At 52.4% G+C, this 21,783-nt stretch overlaps 2 protein-coding genes across 3 annotated transcripts in view; both read right to left on the reverse strand.

The window, feature by feature from the left end:
- Positions 1–9,650: 9,650 nt before the first annotated feature.
- Positions 9,651–11,390, reverse strand: LOC113258753 (protein FAM209). Its single transcript, XM_026503786.4, has 2 exons — positions 11,142–11,390; positions 9,651–9,914 (listed from the first exon to the last, which is right to left on the reverse strand). The coding sequence occupies exons 1-2, from the start codon at positions 11,388–11,390 to the stop codon at positions 9,651–9,653; spliced, it is 513 nt and encodes a 170-aa protein (XP_026359571.3).
- A 3,189-nt stretch (positions 11,391–14,579) lies between these two features.
- The window catches only part of RTF2 (replication termination factor 2), a 39,661-nt gene continuing 32,457 nt past the window's right edge, over positions 14,580–21,783 (reverse strand). Inside the window, exons 6-9 of one of the 2 annotated variants that reach the window (XM_026503785.4) lie at positions 19,176–19,289; positions 16,460–16,514; positions 16,243–16,338; positions 14,580–15,295 (exon numbers count right to left, since the gene is read on the reverse strand). In XM_026503785.4, coding sequence (XP_026359570.1) covers positions 15,120–15,295; positions 16,243–16,338; positions 16,460–16,514; positions 19,176–19,289 — 441 coding nt within the window. In that variant the 3' untranslated portion in view covers positions 14,580–15,119. Of the gene's footprint in view, positions 15,299–16,242; positions 16,339–16,459; positions 16,515–19,175; positions 19,290–21,783 lie in introns of both variants that reach the window. The other variant, XM_026503784.4, reaches the window with a different exon arrangement.

The raw sequence follows: 21,783 nt of genomic DNA on the forward strand, positions 1-21,783 counted from the left end.
CTGTGTCTTTCTCCCCTAATTGTCTACAGCTTCCAATCAAATCACAGGATTTGACGACCTCTGTGCTCCCAGTTCACACAGTGCCGGCTTTTGAAGCCAAATGTTCCAGCTCGCGCATTGACCACACTCTGTGTATCCATCCATCCCCCTGTGGACCCTTGGTTGCTTTGGTGTCCTGGCTGTTGTGACCCCTGCAGCTCTGAGCATGGCTGTGCAAACGGCTCTTTGAGATCCTGCTTTCGATTCTTGTGGGTTCTACCCAGGAGTTGCTGGGTCCCGCAGTAATTGTTTGTCAGCGTTTTTAAGGAACCTCCACACCATTGTCCACTGCACATTCTCAACGGCAGGTGCACGGGGGTTCCAATGTCTCCCATCCACGGAAACACGTGTTTTTCTGGTGTTTTGACAGTGGCCTGCGGTGGCTGTGAGATGGGGTCTCTGTGGATCCGTGTCTGTGTTCACTCATCGCCGATGGTCAGCCCCACCCAGGTCTTGTGGAGCGGTGCTCACTGGATTAGCTGAATGACGACCAGATGGACATCCGAATGAAGGAGGAATGAATGCGCGGGAGGAGATGGAATTTCTGGAATAATGGAGGGGAGTGATGCGTGTATGGGTGGTATCTGTCCAAACAAGACGCGTCTACCTGACGTCTAAATCCACACACCAGGGACGGCAGCGAGCAGCCCCGTGGTACCCCCAAGCTCAAGACTTTGGGAATCCCTCCTCAGCTTTCCAGGGTCTTCCGCAGCCCAAACCCCCTTGCCCATCAAGGGCAGGGCTGTTTCCTGAGAGGCTAGGAGTGCGCTTGGTGGGGCCTCTCGGTCTCACAGGGACCCCAGCCCGGGAGGGTGGGCAGCGTCTGCGGTGCTGAGCAGAGGAAGGACAAGGGCAAGTCGGAAGGGGTCCCGCCCTCAGGGAGTTTAGAGTCTCCCGCACCCCCTTCCCCAGCTGGAGGTGAATCCAGTTCACCTCCTGGAGCCAGGCGCTGGAGGCGTCCCTCCGACCCCGGGGAGGGGACTGTAACGGGCACAATCGTGGCTCTCACACTGTGTCGGACGACTGTGTGTTAGAGTTTCTCCGGATCATTAGTTAGGCAGGGGATCAGGAGGACGTTCCCGCCGGCTGGACAGACACCTGGAAGAACCGCACAGGGGCGCGCAGTGGGGACCCAACGGCACACACGGCGCATCACCACATCCCACTCGACGCAAACCTGCGTGTTTGCAAACACGAGTGCTTTGCGTGTTATCAGGTTTCCAGAATTTACAGGATTGTTAAGTAGCTGCAAGACCCGGAAGGGCTCCCTGGAAGATGCCTCACGTCTCAGGGGAGAGCTGCTCACAGGTTTTCCCAGCAGCAGGATGGTAACCTCTCCGAGGCCTGAAGTGGTCCCATCTGGTGTCCCCGCTGCTGACTCACCCCCCCCCCCGCCCCCGCCTGTGACAGTCCCCTGAGAACAGAGACGAGGTTCTTCTCTCAAAGGTGCCTGGGATGGATAGGCTGCCCGTAGCTGTCTGGTGAGGGATGAATTGCAGGTTTGGGGAGTGGGGAGGAGGGAGCCCTCTTTCTGGGCTTCTGAGGATCTGATATTCTCTCCCATGGCTCCCATCTCTTACAGAGGTAAAGCCCAAAGTCCTGTGGATGGTCTGTGAGGCCTCCATGACTGGCATCCCGCACACTGTTTGTCTCTTACCTCTTCTCACTCACTCAGCCCCAAGTACATTGAGCGCCCTCCATCATGCCATGGCCATGCAGGCCATGCCCCTGCCTCAGGGCCTTTGCACTTCCCATTACTTCTGTCCTCCACCCTCTCCAGCTAGGTTGTCCTCATGGTTTACTCCTCCGTGAACCCTTCCCCGACCGTACTGCTCGACTGTAAACCAACCACTCCACTCACGGCCCCCACACCTGCACACATACCTCTTCCCTTGCTTATCTGTCTCCATAGTACCTGTCTGCACCTGACAGGCTACATATTGGACTTATGTGTGTGTTTATGGCCTCTCTCCCCAGGCAGGATGTTTGTCTGGGCTGTTCTCCACTTTTTCATCCCCAATGCCTACAAGAGCGTACAGAACAAATAAATCCTTGAGTAAGTAAATAATCAAATGGCAAATGTCAAGTGTTAATAAAAATAATGGTATTCTCATATAATGGCTAGTACTATGGATGCTAGTTGCTGTTAGTAATAGAAACACGATGACGACTCTTCAACTTACCCATTACTGTCAAGGGCCCTTGAAAACAGAATCTTGGAAACCAGGAGCTCTTCTCTGCGATGGGTGTTGTCTGCCACCTCGTGGCCGTCTCTGGAACTACAAGCCACACAACGCGTTCCAAGAGCCCTTTATCTGCCCACATCCGTTTATAAATCTGTACGGGCATCTCCGGCAGGGATGCACATGGCACCACCCACCCAAGGCAGATTTGGCAATACCCAACAAAATTACACGTGCACCACCTTTCTACCCAGAAATCCCATGGATAGGCACCCACGCTGAAGATACCCCTCCAACAACACAAAAACACCACTGCACCATTATTTGTCATTTCAAAGTACTGGAAACCACTTGAATGTCCACATAGAACAGTTAAGCAAACTACTCTCAGTTACCTGCTACATGCACACAATGGAGTGCCCTGCGGGCAAGAAAAAGAATGAGGAAGGTCTCTGTGAGCCAATGAGGAGCCATATCCAGGACCTGCTCTTAAGGGAAAAAAAAGCACAGCCCCAAAGAGTATTGATAACATGGTATCCTTGACATGAGAAAGAGGGGCTCTAAGAAAACACATGTGTCTGTTCATTTGTGCAAGAGAAACACAGAACGGATAAAACAGAAACCAAAGAGGCTGATTCCTATTCTGTGGAAAAGAGGTGGAGAAGAGGGAATGGGGTCCAGGCACCAGGGACAGGGACAGGGACGGATCAGCAGTTCCTTGGGAATATCTTTTCCTACATCTTTGACTCTCAGAACCACTGTGTTACATTATATACCTTCACAGACAATGGAACAAGTAAAACCAGCCAGGATGTGGGGGAACCCATATTGGAATGGATCTAACACACGACCAAGGAGTCACTACCCCACTGAAGGGGGGGCAAGGAAGGAGTCACCTAAGGAACTCTGGAAGGAGCCGGTTGACTGGATGCTGTGAGGCTGTGGTCTAGTTAGTAAATGTGCTCCACGTGGGGTCGGGGCTCGAATCTTGACCTCCTTCATGTGTGCACTAGAATTGAACAAATCCGCCAACAGAGACCTTGAGAGCTGGGTTTGTCCCTGTAGGGGGAAGGAGTTATAAATAGGCGGCAGGGGGATGGCTAGATCGAACTGAGGTGTCGGACTGGAATCAGAAGCCCCAGGATTAAGTCACGGTCACTGATACAGAAATAGAGACCGGGGTGGGGGAGGGGTAAGACACGTGAGTTTCCCCCGTCCCGGTGGAGGGGGCCGCGGGGGCCGAGGGCTGGGGTAGCCCTGTGCAGACCAGCACCCCTGGCTGCCAGAGCTGCCGAGAGCCATCCTCCACCGCAAGGAACAAGGGCTCTTTGGAGCCGTGGCTGATTCCAAGGCAGGGAACGGACAAGATGATCCTGGAACGTCTGGAGTTGCCCGAAAGCGAGAAATTGCTCAAAAGAGGGTGGGGTTTGTTCAGAGTACACGGGAGCCAACCTGAGGGAACCGGCAGAGTGTGCGCAACAAAATAAACAACAGAAATACCGGCTTTTGAGGCGCCTGGGTGGCTCAGTTGGTTGGGCGTCTGCCTTCAGCTCAGGTCATGATCCCGGGGTCCTGGGATCGAGTCCGGCATCGGGCTCCCTGCTCAGTATGGAGTCTGCTTCTCCCGCTCCTTCTGCCCCTCACATGCTCTCTCTCTCTCTCAAATGGATAAATAAAATCTTAAAAAATATTGGATTTTAATACAATAAAATAAATATTTATGCTTCTATACCGATATCAATAAATAATCAAATAAATGGGGGAGAAGGGACAGGTCTTCCTTACAGTTGTCTTCCAATTAATAAATGAAGAAGGAAAGTGGGAAATCAAAATCACAATCAGGCAAATATCAATACCACTGATTAATTATTGCAGAAAAGATTCGCTGATGGATGCTCACATTAGTGGGTGAAAGCTTGAGGGCCCGGTAGACTCAGAGCGTCCTCTAAGGTGTTTCTACCTTACAGGGAGGAAGCCAGCAGGCACCACCTTCATCAAATGGTGAAGGCCAATATCAACAGCGCTGGGGCGCATACGCCAGGACACGACACCAGGTCGTCTCTGGTGCTCTTGCCGAAAAGGCATAACCTCATTTGCATCATGAGAAAACAAGCATCATTCACCCCAAACGGAGGGACACTCTACAGAATAGCTGATCACTGTTCTTCCACGCTGCCAAGGTCGTAACAGACGAGCCGGGGACGGTTCCACACCAGAGACGAACGCAGGGTGGCTGAATGCGCCGTGGGCTGCTGGCCGGGATCCCGGAACAGAGGGGAATGAAACAAGAGTCACATCAGTTAATGAACAGCATTGCACCCATAGTTCAGTTTCGGTCGTCATGATTCTACCCTGGTTACCTAAGAGGCCAACGTTTGGGGACGCTGGGGGAGGGGCGTATGAGAACTCGCGGTGCTATTGTTTGTTTTCTCTGAGTCTGAAATGAGTGCCAAGTGGGTTTTCCGAGATCTGGATGGAGTACCCATTATGTGCCAAGCTCTGCTCTAGACACTGAGGACACCACGGTCACCGTAGCGGTCACCATCCCTGTCCTCATGGAGCTTACCTTCCAGGGGACACAACAAGAAACAGGTCAATAAAAAGCATGATGTCACATGGTGATGGTATTGCAAAGAAAACAAACTGAAGTGGGTGATGTGGTTAGAGTGGCAGGGGAGGTCAGCTGGGAGGTCAGTGGAGGCCTCTCTGAGCTGGTGACCCTCTGGGCAAAGACCAGAATGACAAGCACGGCAGCCAGCACTGGGGCATCTGGTGGGAAAACTTACCATAAGGAGGGGCGTCTGGGTGGCTCCGGCGGTTAAGCATCTGACTCTTGATTTTGGCTCAGGTCATGATCTCAGGGTTGTGATCTCAGGGTCATTATCTCAGGGTCGTGAGATTGGTCCCTGTGTCAGGCTTCGCGCTCAGTGAGGAGCCTGCTTGAGATTCTCTCTCTCCCTCTCTCTCTCTGCCTCTCACTGCTCGCATGCCCACACATGCATTCTGTCTCTCTCTCTCTCTCTCTAAAATAAATAAATAAATAAAAATCTTAAAAAAAAAAAGTTTAAAAACCTACAGTAGGGAGAAAGGCCATGTGCAAAGGCCCTGAGGCAGAAGTGGGCCTGGTGCGGCCTAGCTGGGCAGAAGCAGGTCCAGAGCTCAGAGGTGGGTTGGATGCCTCTGTGTCTGCTGGGAAGGCCCAGAGGGTATGGGTCCTGGAGTGCTATAACGCCCATTGTGTTTATTTGTATTTCATTGGGACTCCTTGATTTGTTGCTTCTCCCTCACTAGACTGCAACAAGGAATCTCGTTGTAAGATGTTGGCCACAAATCCAAAGTTATAAACATTTTACTGGGGGCCAAAACATACCCTTTCCCATGCGACCTGGCAATCTGGGGGTTCATCCCAGACAAATGAAAATGCACGTCCACACCAAAACCTGGACGAGATTCTCCGTAGCAGATCCATTCGTAAGAGCCCAAACCTGCAAATGACCAAAATGTCCCTCAGCAGGTGGACGGCGACATGTGCGTGGAGAGTTCGTGCAGAGAACCGGCCGCAGGCAACGCAGGGCGTGATGCAGGCTGGAAAAGCCAGCCTCAAAGGTCACATACGCAGGGCGACTCCTCACTCACGTGACATCGTCCAAACAATGACGTCTTCGAGATGGGAGCAGATTCGCGGTGGCCGGGCTGGGTGATGGGGCGGGTCTGGTGCGTGGCGAGGGGCAGCAGGTGGAGGTCTCCCGAGCCGGCACAGACCCGTCTCTTGGTTGTGGGGCGATTGCGCCGGTCTTCACGTGGGGTAAAATGGCACAGAACCCTCCACACACACCGTTCCAGCCTCGGGTCCCTGCTTTGGATTTCGTAGCACGGTTACGCCAGACCCACCACTGGGGAGACCCGGTGAAGGGCACGAGGCGATTCTCTGTTCCACCTTTCCAACTTCTTGTCAATCTATCCCTTCAAAATAAAAAGTTAAAAAAGGACTGTGGGCCAGGTAAATGTGGCAGGGGTAGGGAGAGCTTTGCTCCCTAAGCCAACAGTTTGTAACCTCTGGTTTTAAGGAACAAGATATCCCCCCACTTTTTTTTTTTTTTTAAAGATTTTATTTATGTGAGAGAGTGAATGAGAAAGTGGCAGAGGGAGAAGGAGAAGCAGGCTCCCCGCTGAGCAGGGAGCCCGTTGGGGGGCTTGATCCCAGGACCCGGGGATCATGACCTGAGCGGAAGGTCACTGAGCCACCCAGGCGCCCCAGATAGTCCCATTCTTGATCGTTTGTCGATATTCTTCTGGTCCCACTTCTCGGATCCAGAGGCCTATGCCCGGGTCAGAGGGAAGGTGGACGCGTCGTCCCAGGCATCAGAAGCAGCAGGTGGAGAGATCTGGCATGTTTGTGTGTATCCGTGAGCAGCGTTACTTTTTTCTTTTTCTGTGTCATAAGTTACCACAAACTTAGTGGCTTAAAGCCCCATGCGTTTACAGTTTCTGTGGGTCGGGAGCATGAGTCTGGGGAGTGGGCTCCCCTACTCAGGGCCTCACCAGGCTGAAATCCAAGTGTTAGCTGGGGCTGTGGTCTCACCCGACTCAGGGGGTCTCTTCCTGGCCACAGGTTGTTGCTAGAACCCACGTCGTCACTGTGGTGTGACCGAGAGACCACGGGGAGGGTGTCTGGGCTAGGACGGAGCCTCACAGGACACGGTGCGAACAGGGGAGTGACCGCTCCGTCACATCGTTCAAGAGAAAGGTTGACTCCACAGGGCTGCATGCCCCCCCGGGGACCCCCAGGGTTCTGTTCCCCACCTGTGCCCAGATCCAGGAGAAAGGCCTTGCAGATGACCATGCCAAGCAGGGCACCGACGGTCCTCCCACTTCTTCATTAGTCCTTGTCGATTCTCGCCAGAGCGGCCTCCCTCTCTGCAGCGGGGTCTGGCGGGGGCCCCAGACCTGGCGCTCACACTGGGTGTAACCCCCGCCTGCCCCTGGAGGGACTTGTTTCTAACCGGTAGCTGGTGTGACAGCTGTCACTCCTGCGATCACCTTACAACCTGTGAGACTGGGGTCTTTACCCCTCCTGCCGGCCTCAAGGGAGCAACCACTGTGAGTGCCCCCCCCCGCCCCAGGTGACCACAGGGAGCTCGCGGTTACTGGTGGCCTGTCAACTGCTCTTCTGAAACCACAGAGGAACTGAGTTTATGTTAGAACGGCAGAGTTCAGTACGTTCTGAAGCTCTAGACCCCAATTCGAACACGTTTTGCATGAAAATATTGCATGAAATTGACTGAGTTCAGAAAACACTGTTGTCTAGGCCAAACTGTGGTCTGCAAAGCTCTGTGTGAGGCTAGGCAAAGACTCTGGGACACTATTTTCTAGAAATTGCTACATCCAGATGCACAGCAGCTTCTGTTCTAACGTACATCCTCGGTCAACTGCTCTAAGGAATTGTGAGGTTTTGCCTTTTCTTACTGTCCCCATCTTCCATTGCTCATGACCTGGACAGAACTACAAAAGGTGTGACTTATAAAATTACATGTTAGCCTAGCAGACAAATGTGGGAGGTTTGTGAAGTTTCCAGCTGAACAGATCTGCGTTTCTTGAACACTCTCCCTGGTTGTTAACATGTAAGATTAGCATAAACTAGGGGTTGGCAACCTTCCTGTAAAGGGCCCGTCGGTACATAGGTCCAGCTCTGTGGGCCGTAGGGTTTGTGTTGCAGTAACTCACTCCTGCCCGTGAGCACAGAAGCAGCCACAGGCAACATGGAAGTGAACGCGCGTGGCCTCGTGCCAGTGAAGGTTAAGGACGCCAAAGTTTGAGTTTCATGTAACTTTCGTGTCATGAAATATTACTCCTCTTTTCTCAACCATTTAAAATTATAAAAACCATGATTAGCTTGTGGGTGGTGTCAAAACGGGCAGCAGGCTGGATTTGGCCCATGAGCCATGGTTTGTTGACCCCTGGCCTTTTAGATGATCTCCATTCATCTAAAATCTGGGCCATGCTGAGATCACAGGTTACACCCGAAATATTTTTCGCCTCTCGGAACGTCCTCAGAGTGTGCTGTGAAAACAGTTCGTATAGTCCCATTTGCTTGAACTTCTCAGAATACTGAAAGCACAACTCCGCTCCTTCCATTTTTTCCCACACTGTTGAGCCAAGACAAAGAGTCAAGTGTTCAGGAGTGACAAGATGGGAAGAGACGGGCAGGTGGCTTTGGTCTGAGGTCTGACTCCCACACACCCAGGACAGAGCCTGGAAGACTTTGCCCAAATAGTGGGGATTCATGGATGGAGATTCAGAACTCCTCTGCCAGGCACACATTAATTTGGACTGAAGTAGAAATAGGGACCTTCCATTGTCTTCCCCACTCGCTTCTTCCCCAGGCCTGCACTTCTGTGTCTGGAGAACTGCCTGCTGACCTCAATTGGGGGTCAGGAAAGCTAATTTAACAGCCTCGGGTATGTGTAGTTCCCATCAGCCACACTAACATGCCAAAATGTCCCTATTTTTAATAAGTATTATAAATATTCATACCAACTACTTTGCGAAGCCCTGGTTAGCTCACCTGTATCCAAATCCCATTGAAAATACAGATCGATTCTCTATTTCTTTTCTTTTTTTTTTTTTTTAAAGATTTTATTTATTTATGTGACAGAGAGACAGCCAGCGAGAGAGGGAACACAGTAGGGGGAGTGGGAGAGGAAGAAGCAGGCTCATAGCGGAGGAGCCCGATGTGGGACTCGATCCCATAACGCCAGGATCACGCCCTGAGCTGAAGGCAGACGCTTTAACGACTGCGCTACCCAGGCGCCCCCGATTCTCTATTTCTTAATCCAACTACATGTTTGGTAGAAGAAGAAGTCAATACATGTCAACCATGAGACAGAATGAATAAAAAGACTTTTCTGGTGGGAAGAGAATCAAATGTTTCTAGAATCCACCATTCCCTGACATTCGCACATGTGCACACACCCTCTTAATTCAATCATTTTCTTTTAAACCTATAATTAAAGTTGGCCTTTGAAATAAATTATAAAGATAAAAATTGGCTCCATCTTTTGCACAAATAGCTACCACAAAGATAACTACTATGAATATGGTATCCGGATCTTATCCCAAATTTCCTAAGCCTAATCGTCCTCCGGGGGCCTGGGCGCCAGAGCCGAGAAGGCCACCTCCCCTACTACGTTGCTGTCTGTGCTCTTCTCACCACTGACTGCTCTAGGGGAGGTGAGGAAGGCAAAAACAAAGGAGTATCTGCTGTGGTTACTGGCCTCACATTTATTTTTCCTTCCAGATTAAAAAAAAGAGGAAGAAAAAAAAAGGTGTCAACTTCGAGAATTCTTTTTCTTCAGAATAGTTTTATTGGTTTGCATATGGTTTGTCAACACTCAACTTTGTCTCTCCTACTCTGACACTCAAATCCATTCATTCAGAGTCTTCTTCGCCCCATATTTCATAGATGGTAATATTATTGTGTGGGTCTGCAGGTACCTCCAAGTTCTGAAGCTTGAGGTTACTGCTGGTTGCCATGACGACTTTCAGATTCCGCACCTTGGACAGGAATTTCACAAGGTCCATCTCCAGTTGGTTTAAGGTATTGAACGCATAGTCTTTGTTGGGGGAAGCATTTTGGTTTTTCTTTAGTGGAGAGCGAAATGAACAGCCTCGAAGGGCGGAAGGATTCTGCTCCTGTCAAGAAAGACAGTCAGGGTGAATAATATTGTTGCCTTTACTGGTTTTGACACAGTTCCAAGAGAGTCAGGCTCCCCTAAGAAAAGATGTTTCTAGCATTGCACTCTAGTCCAGGGATTGGCAAACTAGGGCCCGGTCTGGCCCACCAGTTGTTTTTGTAAATAAAGTTTTATTGGAACACAGCCTTGCTCGTTTATTTGCACATTACATAAGGCTGCTTTCAAGCTAAAACGGCAGAGTTGAGTCGTTGCAACAGAGACTGTATGTGTTGCAAAGCTGAAAGTGGCTACTATCTGGTCCTTTCCAGAAAAGGTTTGCCCACCCCTGCTCTATCAGTTTGGACACAGTGTCATGAAGTGTTGGGGCTGGATAGCAGAGAACATGCCGTATTTCTCTCCCTTTCCCCGTCTGAGACTTGTTCAGGCACTTCAGGGAGGAGTTGTTACTTCTTTACACCTTTATCCCTTCAGGACAGGTCTTTTCCCTTACCTGGGATAACGATAATCATTTCCATTCGGTCCAGCGACTTGTAAGAAATAATGAATTTCAACAACAACAACAATGAAACAACAAGAAATAAAGAATTTTTTTCTAGGGAAATTAAGAATCAGGGGCAGTGAATCTGTCTCTGTGAATAATTTTGACCTGAGACACACCAAGTTCTCGAATCTCTCCTTCATTAGAAAAAACCCCATTTAGGGGCGCCTGGGTGGCACAGCGGTTAAGCGTCTGCCTTTGGCTCAGGGCGTGATCCCGGTGTTATGGGATCGAGCCCCACATCAGGCTCCTCCGCTATGAGCCTGCTTTTTCCTCTCCCACTCCCCCTGCTTGTGTTCCCTCTCTCGCTGGCTGTCTCTATCTTTGTCGAATAAATAAAAGAAAAGAAAAAAGAAAAGAAAAGAAAAGAAAAGAAAAGAAAAGAAAAGAAAAGAAAAGAAAAACCCATTTAATAGGATAAATATCAAGCCAAGCTTTTATTCAGCCAATCAACGGAAGGTCATCTTCAACCCTTAGCCCCGACCCCTGAGGGTCTGGGGACCGTCGTCTTCCCGGAGGACAGGTCAGGAAATGAATGTGCCCGTGTGTCCCGGGACCACGAGGTAGGTGCCTCACATGTACTTCGTTCTACTGAACGGCCCCGCCTCTCAGGACGAGAACACCGTCCTGAGAGCCTGGCACGTCTGAGACGGAATCAGGGCGGGTAAGAAAGGGAGCCGTCCTTACCTTACTCTTCTCACTATCTCCTCGAAACTTCAGTATCACGTACAGTACAACAACAAAAAGAAGCCAGAGCCATTTGCTCCCAAGCCAGCCTTGGGCATGCTCTGGGAGATTCTGCCTGATCCGAAAGTGCCCTCCGCAAGGCACCTTCCCCTGGGGTTCTTTGACCTTCTCTCTCAGAGGAGAAAACATAAAGGCGTAGCCGCAGGAGAGGCACAGAGGCAAGAACAAGAACCATGTCAGCGTCCGCATGGTGAGCAGAGATGGGGGACGAAGTTGCTCATGGTGGGTCTGTTTGCCTGCTCACCTGGAGACTGGGTACCTGGGGCCGGGCCGTTGGTGATGTCACAGAGCCCACTGTGATGACTTCCGGCCGGAGGGTGGTCGCCCGGGAGCAAGGCTTAAAGGGAGGTGGAGAAATGTCCAGTGGGCAGGAAGAGCGGGAGGATAGGCCTGTGGGACGCCAGCTCTCTGCCAGGACATTCTTTCTGACCCCCGGGCTCTACCGGGAGAGGCCATCACCTCTTTCTGTTTCTTGCCTGTTGAATCCAGACATGATGGTGAGCAGGGCGGACCCACACATGCCCCTGCGGGACGGAGAGCCGAGTGCGAGACAGAGGAAACCAGAGGCCACAGATCGGAGACACTAGTGTGTTTGGCTTGGCCCACGTTTTTCCTAAACAGGATTACTTGCCAGTATTTAGATGCTGGGAGGGACTCAACTTTTAAAACCAAGATTTTTGGATCCTTTGAAAATAGGGATGATCTGATCACACCGCGCTGTTCTCTGCTGGAGTCAAATAGGCCCTCTGGGTGGCCGCGCTCTCCTCAGTCCCCACCACTCCCTCTTGCCTCCCACCTCCACTCACTGATCGTCCCTGAGTGTGCAGTGCCTGCGTTAAGGGTATAAATTACTTCATTAAAATTGTGATAAGAACAGAGTAAGAGAGTAGAACAAGGGGACGACCCTAGGTTAGGTTATGTAGGGAGGCTTTCCCGAAAAAGACATTCGGGTAGTTTGAGGGGTGATGGCTGGGTAAAACGGGGGCTGCTGACATCTGCAAGTGTGAAGACCCTGACGGGGGAAGGACCCAGCCTGTAGGACAACCGAAGCCAAAGCCGGGAGTAAAGCCAGGGCTCACTGGCCAGTGTGTGTGGAACCATCAGTTTTAAAAATGACACCAAACCGAAAGAATCTCGGAACACAAAGCGGCTTATACCTGGTTCCCCCGTGTCATCTGATTCACAGAGTCTGTCCCTAGGAATGAAATGTTCTGCTATCATCAAGGATCCACTGGGGGCCCTCCCTGTGCCTCGAACTGTGTTGAGCTCTGGGCATTGAGCAAGAAGTTTCGTAGGACTGCTTGAAACCACAGGGGAAAGCAACTCCTCCACACGCACAGCTCATGGTAAGGCGGAAGCCTTCCTGCAGGAGGTGGTCCGAGCGGGGCTTGCAGGGGCACAAATCCAAAGGGCTGATTAGAAAAGTGGGCGGTTAAGTACATCCGTTCCTCACGAGGGGCTCCTTCGTAGCTGCTCCTTCGGGAAGCAGCTGGCCGGTATCTCTCCCACGTGCTAGAGGGGGTGCCCCGTGACCCTTGGGGGCTCATCCTTGGAACGGAGACTCTTGTGGAGACTCACGTGGCTCTTGTGGGAGAGTCGGCCCTGTTGCCGAGCTACGGCTACAGAACATTTTGGGGTGGCCCCGAGTTTGAGCGTACCCTGTATTTTAAGTCACCCCCCGCCCCGTAGTGCTCTAAAATGAGGTGGCCATGGTGCGATGCAGTGAGGGGCACAGACTTCACGTCCAGATGACCCCGCGCAACGGGAACGCTCGGGAAATTTCGTCCCACCTGATTGTTGTTAGTTGTTAATGTTGACGTAGATTTCATGATAGGAATCCCACTGTTTTGGTTTATATTGTGTTCAAAAGTCTAAAGCACTTTTCAACAAAAGGAGGGCAAGTGGAAAAGCAGGTAAGAAGCAGAAAGATCTTTGCGCCAAGACGCTCTCTGGGTCAAAAGGCAAGAACGGGTTCACGGTGTTGAGCGGCAATCTTCTCAGTTTTATTTCTTGGAAATGAAAGACCGTGGACAGCCCGCGTGTGGGAGCGCAGGCCCTCCCGTGTGCCTCCCAGCTCGCAGCCCGGCTCAGGCCCTGCGGGGCGGGCAGAGGCGGCAGGAGCCCGCGGGCGCTCCGCCTTCTCTGGCCCACACCCGCCCGGGGGAAGCCTGGCTCAGCTTCCCCTGACTTACCCACCTGGCAGGTGGCTGCGGGAGACGGCTCGGCTCTGACCTGACACGAGCTGTGACCGCGTGCGCAGTGCCGCAAGGAGGGAGGTGCTCGCCAGCCCTTCTGTGGGTCCGTGAGCCCCAGGAGACGAAGCCCATCAAGGGCTCAGCTCTTCAGGGGTCCCTCAACACAGAGGCAGCTCGGAGCCATCACTGCCCTGCGCTGCTTCTCCCGTGTCCCGGGCATCCAACCAGGCCCGGGGGGGCCCCGGGCAAACACTGTCCGCCACCGGAAGGACAAGTGTGGCCCCTCGGACCTCTGAGGACTCGATGCCTTGCTAGACACGAAAGGCTGGAGGGCATCTCCACAGCAAGCTCCCCTCCGGGGGCTGCGGGGCTCTCGGGGGGAAGGCGCGGGCAGGCCAGAGGTGGGGTGAGAGGCTGAGGCGCTGGCCTGGCTGCCGGGGGTGCAAGGGCGGGGAGGGGGTGACATGCCGAGCTTGGAGGGGACCTTGAGGGGAAGCAGGCGGGCTGAGCTGCTCAAGTTTTGATGCTAGGGACACTGTGACTGGGTCACGGGGAAAAACTGGAGACAGTCAAAAGAATCCCCGCAGCATAAACTAAAGGCTACAATTAGGGAAACTGAAGTTGGCAGAATAATGGCTGGAACGTAAAAAATGCAACCTAGGAAACGGTTTAAGCGGGCTGTGTAGGCAATGGGTCAGGAAAAGAAAATGGGCAATTCAGGTTTGTTCTGGAAAAGTCCACAACAAAAATTTACTGACGTGCATAAAATTCTAATTAAAATGCTTTTCTATTCATAACAGAGACGCCTTGGGGCCGAGCTTCCCACTGCTCGGACACAGAGCACATGGGGATATGGTCCTCCCACCCAGGCCTCTGGCCCTCCTCCCGGGCTCCTTCTCTTCCGTGTTGATGGAAACCAGCCAGTCCCGTCCACACACAACCGGCTCTAGAAAGCCGTGCTGACGTGGGGTATCCCCGGCTCTTAATTCGCCGTCCCAGGGGACATTTCAATGTCTGACATCAGCATACGCTACGGACAGGTAACAGACACCAATTTCACAGAGAATTCCCTTCATCTGAGAGAAAAGGGAACGCATAACATGGAAACGCTCTGATCGCCATCAGTAGAGAAGCTGTCGTTTTCTTACTAAAACATTACGGAAGAGAGAAAAATACAGACAGATGAGAGAAAAGGCAGACTTGCTTTATTTTTCTATCAAACCCTCAGGTGCCCAACAAAAAGGCTTTCATCTTGAAAGTGATAAAGGAAGCTCCCTAAATACTCGACTGGCGAGGCCACGGCTCCGCTGGGGGCGGGGCAGGGCCCGCAGACAGACAGACGCACGGGCACAGTGCATTTAAAGCTCACTTTCTAAAGTACAGTTTCGCCTGGCCTGTTTCACTGTTGGCAGCAAAATCATGAAAATTTTAGGCAAAATGGGCCAACCGCACACCCCAGGGAATCTGGAGTCTTTATTTCGGGCATAGAAAGTGCAGCCAATGCATCTTACTGAGCCGTGAGGTGGGGATGAGCCTGTGGGAGGGGGCGGGCAGGGCCCAGCACATCACGGCGGGAACCCGCACACCTCACAAGCAAGAGCGACCACGCCATCTCCGGGGTTTGGGAGCACAGCTTTATAACTCGGCACAAACGGAGAGCTAGCAGAGGACGGGGCCCAGTAACGCCCACACCGCCTGCGTCGCGAGCAGCGCAGCTCGGGCTTCAGAAGCAGTAGGACGTGTGGGTGACCCAGTGGGCTGACTCCTCCTTGGAGCGCTTGGCGGAGCTATGACTCGTGAAAAGGGACTTGTAAGCTTCCGATTCTTCGCTGTCGGCAATGGACCTCTTTGTGGCTCCACACAGAGGCTTCCCGACTTTTCCAGAAGAGCTCCCATTTGCTGCTGGAAGAACGAAAAGCGAAGTACTTTACGGTTGGGCCTACAGATCACTCCAAATATCACATTCTTAAAAAGGAACAAAAGTCCGTTAATCTCAGGAATTTTCCTCTTCCTTTCTTGGGATAAATGTCAAAGTACATCATCTCAACGGCCAACTCCTAAAAACAGATGAAGCTACTCATTAACGTCTATCATCGAAACCCACACCAATAACTGGTTGCTATATTCTCCACTCTGGGCCCAGCCCCGCGATCGCTGTGGATCAGATCGTCCTCATGAGGGCTGCTATCAGCCTGTCTCGCAGAAGTAGAAGTACCAGGAGGCCGGGTCACCTACCCCAGGCCAGGTGGCCACTCCGTGTAGGGTGGGGACTGGAATCCATTAAGCATTGTGGGTGCCACTCATAAGATTACATCTCCTTTTATCTAATAATAAACCTGTGTTTCCTTTTTGTGAAGTAAGTATTTTCTTTGAGCTGAAGGCAACGAGGAGAAACGCACTGAGCTCTGGGCTATGTGTCAAACAGCCCTCTGACACTTGGCCAAGAGGCGGGAAAAGGGAAGGCTGGCTCCGAGTGCCACATGTGGTGCACACAGAACCCCAGCCTTAACGGCATAGAGAACATTCCCGCCCACCGCCCCGAGCCTCAGGCCGCTAACGAGTCTCCGCGGTAAGTGTGAGTCCAGCTCCCTGTGCAGCCTCGGTAGCTTGGCACCAAACGCACCCTCAACAAAAAAACAATTAGCATCTATGCCCAGACTCCTTCAACCCAGCTTTGGGCTAGAGTGACTGTTTCTTGGCCTCCGAGAGCTCAATGAACTACTGAGAAACATGACTTATGAGCTCGAGCTTTCGAATTCACTCGAATTCACTCCAGTAGAGCTGTGACATCACCACCTGGTTTAGCAGCCCTCTGAACAGCTCCCCGTGGTCTCAGTAGGACCCACCCGCACTTTTGGGAGCTGAGCTGGCTTTCTTCTCTTTAGAATCAAGGTTGGTTTCCTCAGGCTTCCCTGTCTTAATTTTTGATGGCCCTGGAGATTCTGTTAAAAAAAAAAAAAAAGGTAAGTCAAACAAAAACAAAGCGATAAAGCATGAACTTTTGAAAGAAACAGCTCCACAGCCTTATTTTTGCTAAAATAAGGACCTCTTTTAGTGTCTTACCTTCACTGACACCTGGCTTTGAGACAGACTCTGGCGCCTTGGGTTTCTTGGCTTTCTGTAAAAAGAAAGAGCAAACCGGAGATGTGCTTGCACTCTATTCCGGTGTGAGTGTGGCTGCCGCCGTCCGGGGCCCCGCCGACAGGCTGCTGCAGTCCATCCAAGCAGGTGCTAAACCCCGACCCTTGGCATGTGTTTCCAGGTACGCGCTTCTGCCCACTCAGGAATATAGCCGGAGAGATCCGCCTGGTTCTCTATTTATATTCCAAAAACCACATTCACAGAAATCTTAAATGAAGACGCCAGATTTCCGTGATAACCATGTTACCGATGACTGGTGTACAAAGAGCAGTTCAGCACGTAATGAAGTCTAGATGGACACCTGAAGTCCAGCCAGCACAAGAATGTACCGACTCTAACCCACTCCAGTCACTCTGCTCAGAGCTGTCAAACTGCTCTCAGACTTGAGGCTAGGGACGCCTGGCTGGCTCAGTTGAAGAGAGTGCAACTCTTGATCATGGGGTCATGGGTTCGAGCCCCACGCTGGGGGTAGAGTTTACTAAGAAAAAATAAACTTAAAAAAAAAAAAAAAGAACTTGACACTAGGCTAAAGGACACTTTAGAGAATTCTCCAAAACTCTGGATTACTCCTGTTAGGTTTTTAGGCACTAGAGTTCTGTCACTCATAACACATTGGTCAGCAAAAATGTAAGAAATGAAATTAACCATTCTAAAATCACACGGCTGTGCTGGAACGGATTCAGTCAGAGCACAGACAGAAGGATGTTTATTCCGAGAATTTAACTCGCACTTTCCTACGTATCCAAAAGGTGGCGCTAAAGACACACGGCCTAATTATTGCAGCAGGCCGCCGTCACTGGAAAATATGGGGACCAGACCTTCCCCAGGCACTGGCCTTGAACCTGTAACACAGACACGCAGAGAGACTTGCAATGCTTGTACACAAGGTAAAACCTGCCTGTTTGTTTCACACACGCAAGGCACACACTCAGATCCAGGAGGACGAGACAACTGTGGATTTCCAAGCCTTTTCTGCACAGCTGAGGTGCTATAAAAAGCAAGAGCAGTAAGAAGTTAGGAAATGCCGTGTCCTGTCTTCGGCTGAGAGCATATTTGGGAAATATTTTGGTATCCTGGTAGCAGTAGCTAAGAGGCATTCCCAGAAGCTGCAGTGAGTATTTTGCGGAGAGGGGTGTGTGGGCCCCACTGGGCTTTGAACACCTCGGCAGGAACTCTGGGCCTGGCGACGACTCACCACAGTGGCACCGTTAATGACCATACGGACACCAGCAGCTTCCTCTGAAACACATTTTTCCCCCTTCGTGCTTTTTAAAAACGGAGTTAGATCAATGACAGCAAGGAAGAACAAGCAGATCCTTTTTGATAACTGTCAAAAATATCTCAAGCTTTTTTCTTTTTTGCTCATACAATAACAAAATCAGTCCTTTAGAAAACCAACGGAGAATGAGTGCACTTCTATTCCAGGGGGATAGGGTCCTGCTCTTTCCTCTATGGTGATTAAAAAACACATAACTGACAAATCTTAATCCCTACACTACTGGTAAACACATGCCACACAGAGGAAGGCTATTTCCCCCACAACTTTAAGTCCTCAGGACACAAATGAATTTTCTAATACTTCTAGCATTCCTCTTAGTTGGGATCACAAAATTTCTCCCACATTTACCCTGAACCTCACTTCTTTATTATTTTTAATTTTATAATTTAAAATTATTTTTTAAAATTATTTTTTTTTAACAATCTCTATACCCAACGTGGGGAACTCGCAACCCTGAGATCTAGAGTCGTGTGCTCTATGGACTGAGCCAGCCAGGCGCCCCTAATTTTTTTTAAAGAATGAAAAGTTTGCTGTTCACAAAAGATCATAACGATCACCTGTAAATACTTAAGAAAAAACAAAGTTTGCTGCTGGATCCAGAATGGATGGCACACAGAATGACTTCTTAGCTGAGAAACTGTTGAGCCTGGTCATTATGTCAAATCATGAGGCAATGAACCCACTTAATGGGATCCTAAACCCAGGGCCACAAAACAAAGCCTTCCCGTCCCGCATCCATGCAGAGCTTTGGTCGCAGCCGTGGGTCCGGGCACTGGCCTCTGTTCCGGAGAGCCAAGGCAGCCCTCACAGCTAGGGGGACTCAGGAAGGCGGGGTGCGGCTCCCAGTCGTGGAAGGCTGCTTAGCCCCTCGCTACCTGAGGTGCCTCAGCAATGGGTGGGGATCGCAGGCTCCCGGGCCCCCCGGATCTCCAGGGGACCCCCAGGACATTCAGACATGGGCAGCAGAGGCTCTCCAGATGTGCTTTCCACTTCGACTGTACAAGCTTTATACACCCAGGGCATACTCTTAAAGTCAGCGCAGCGGCGGCTGCCCCTCCCCCGGCTGCATCCGGGCGCGATCTTGGTGACCCTCCTGAGCACGCCCGCCCCACGCAGGTGCTGTCACCAGCCCCACATCAGAATGAAGCAGCTGAGTGGAGGAGGGCAGAACCGCTGTGCCCCACAGTGAGCCCTGACTGGAACCCTTCTAGAGCCCAGGCCCTTCGAGGTTGTAAAAAGCGCCTCAATCACTGCACGCCCGAAAGCCGCCCCCAGCCGTGCAGTTCGGGGGTTCGCCACTGGCCCGGCAGCACCTGAAGACTCCAGGGAGGGGAGGGGTGGACCCCAGGGCCCTGTTACCTTCCCCAGCTTCGTCCTCAGCCGCCTCTCCTCCATCCGACTCTTCAGCGTTTCCACGTCCTCCTTGGTGCCATTGAGCACGATGACGTCGTCCTCCTGGAAGGCAGCCCCACACTGCAGAGGGCAGAACACAGAAGCCACTCCATCACCACGTGGAGGGCAGCTCAGCTACCCCCCAGACGTCCCCCTCGAGCCCAACCACTGCTCTGCGAACCCTAGGGAGCTTCCCGCCTGTACCCTGGCTTAGCCGGCTTCTGAGTGTGAGCCCAGCTTTGGCAAGTGCTGTGTTCGAGCCAGCGCGGCAGGCCCGAGGGCTAACCCTGAAAGGGCCTGCCTGGCTCTGGGAACCGGGAGGGTGCCCATCATTTCCTAACTGCATCGGGCTTCTTCCCATGCAGGCCGGGCCCGCGGCCCCAACCTCCAGGTGTGCGGGAGAAGGGCTCCGTGCACAGCCGCTGGCAGCTGGGGGGCGTTCAGGGGAAGTCTGCGGCCAGGACCCCAGTATCTATTCCGCACTCGCTGCTGGTTCATCTTAGGAGGATGCGCTCCACCAGAGCCTGTGCTGTGCCCTCTGCACACCGAGGGCCCTGGGCCGGAAGGGAAGAATCCTGCAGAGCTTCCCCCAAATGGAGCAGACGTTCTCCAGCGTGACCCGGCGTCAGGGTCTCCAGCAGCGAGGGGACCCTCAGCTGGTGTCCGATTCGGGAGCTCCGGGGTGGTGGGGGCATCACCTGCATTTCGCACCTGTTCTCAGGCGATGCAGATGCTGCCTGGGGGGAACCCTGCTTTGAGAACACCTGCTCCAGCGTTCAGGAAGATTGCCAACTGGGGGAACCCGGCTCCATCGCAGCTGCCGGGGGGGGGGAACCCTGCTCTGAGAACCCCCACTCCAGCATCCAGGAAGATGGCCAACTGGGGAAACCGGCTCCATCCCAGCAGAAAAGCGGAAGGACCTGTCTGGAGGCCGGAGCTGCACTTCAGCTCTCTCCTGGGCCGCTGCCCACTGTCATTCCCATGGGAGGCGGATTGGGGGGGCGTATCCTGCATTTTCAAGGGCCCCCCTGGGGACCCGCCCCGCTGAGGAAGGATCTGGGCCAGCATCTGTTTTGTTCTGTGTTCTTCCTCCTATTGTGGGTCCCAAGGCCCAGACACACCCGTGGATTCTCGACCTCAGTTACCACATCTGTTAAAAATGGGCAGTAAACTGAACTCCCAGCACGGTCCGGATGAGGCAGGAATTCAGGGTGATGGTGCAGGGAGCGCAGCACAGGACTGGGCACCCAACCGTCAACCACTATGGGCTACAGCTGCGGGTCTGCACTTTCCTGGAGGACAGCGACCTATCCTGACACAGACCATCTCCAGGACACATCTCTGCATTTCTAACTAGCTTCCCTGGGTGAAACCTCACACACACGTGGCTGCATGTGTCTTGCTGGGGAAAGTGGGCCTCTGTGTCCCTTCATGGAGGAAGAGCACATGAATTCCTGCGGACGCCTCCCCAGTCTGTGTCCCTTACCATCGGCCACACAGCCTTACTAGCCTGCTGGGATAAATGTGAGCCGTGAGCACGATGTGCTGACGCCAGTGAGGCCTCGAAAGCCTACCATGGCCGGGACAGGAGTGGCCACAGACCTACTGCTCCCACAAGCTCTTTTCTACAACACATTCTTAGCACAAAACGCTGAAGCGCTCTTAAAAGCTTCCAAGCTCTTCCCGGCACTTCCCAACACACAGGAGAGCCAGTGGACACGCACTGACCCCCAGGTGCTGCCTTAGCTCGGTTATTTACCGTGGTTCTCCCCTCCAAAACCCACCGCACAGGCCAAGGCCCCTCCTTTCCTAGGAGGGATCTGGTAAGATGTCACAAAGGAAGAGACCCCCCTCCCCAATCAGGGCCACAGAGAAGTCCTATGAACAACAGAAGGGGGCTGTTGCGGCACCTAGCTGGAACTGCCTTGGAGGAAAAGGAGCTTGTTTTTCGCCATCACTGCAGGGAGGCCTCCAGGCTCTGCAGGAGGAGGCCCCCTGGGAAGCCCCACGCTGTGGGAGATTTGGGTAGAGCCTTCCCTTGGGGGACCTCCTTCTTGGGCAGGGAATGAAAAGGGATCCGCAGGAACAGAATCAGGTGGTGGATACAGCCCAGCGGGGCTGGGGCGATGGCGTCAATAACCCTCCTGAGCACACAACCAAGAGGCAGAAAGAAGTCCCCATTTGTTCCATTAGCCTGCCCCCCTCTCCTTCCCCGCTCGGGGTTTCTGCGGCTGATTTCCACCAGTTCCCGGCACCCCCTTTCCTGGAGCGTCAGCAGCCTCTCTCCCCTACATGTGACTGCTCAGTTGTCTAGATAGGACTGTGGACCCCGTTCTACCTACAGGTGTGCTGCGTTGTGCCTGGAAAGCTGAATTAGCCACTAACCATAAAAAGTCGGGAACCTCTCACACTAAACATCGAGACATCTTGCTTTCTCTCCCAAATTCAAAAGATCCATTAACACTAAACCGACACTCTCAAGAACTCAACTGCTGCGACCTGAGCGGGGCTGCCCCCTAGAGCCTGGGGACATGACCCTCCCACTGGCGGCAGGCCCTGTCATGCTCCTGGTGTG

This window comes from Ursus arctos, unplaced genomic scaffold (genome assembly GCF_023065955.2).
Source record: "Ursus arctos isolate Adak ecotype North America unplaced genomic scaffold, UrsArc2.0 scaffold_16, whole genome shotgun sequence".
NCBI classification, from domain to species: Eukaryota; Metazoa; Chordata; class Mammalia; order Carnivora; family Ursidae; genus Ursus; species Ursus arctos.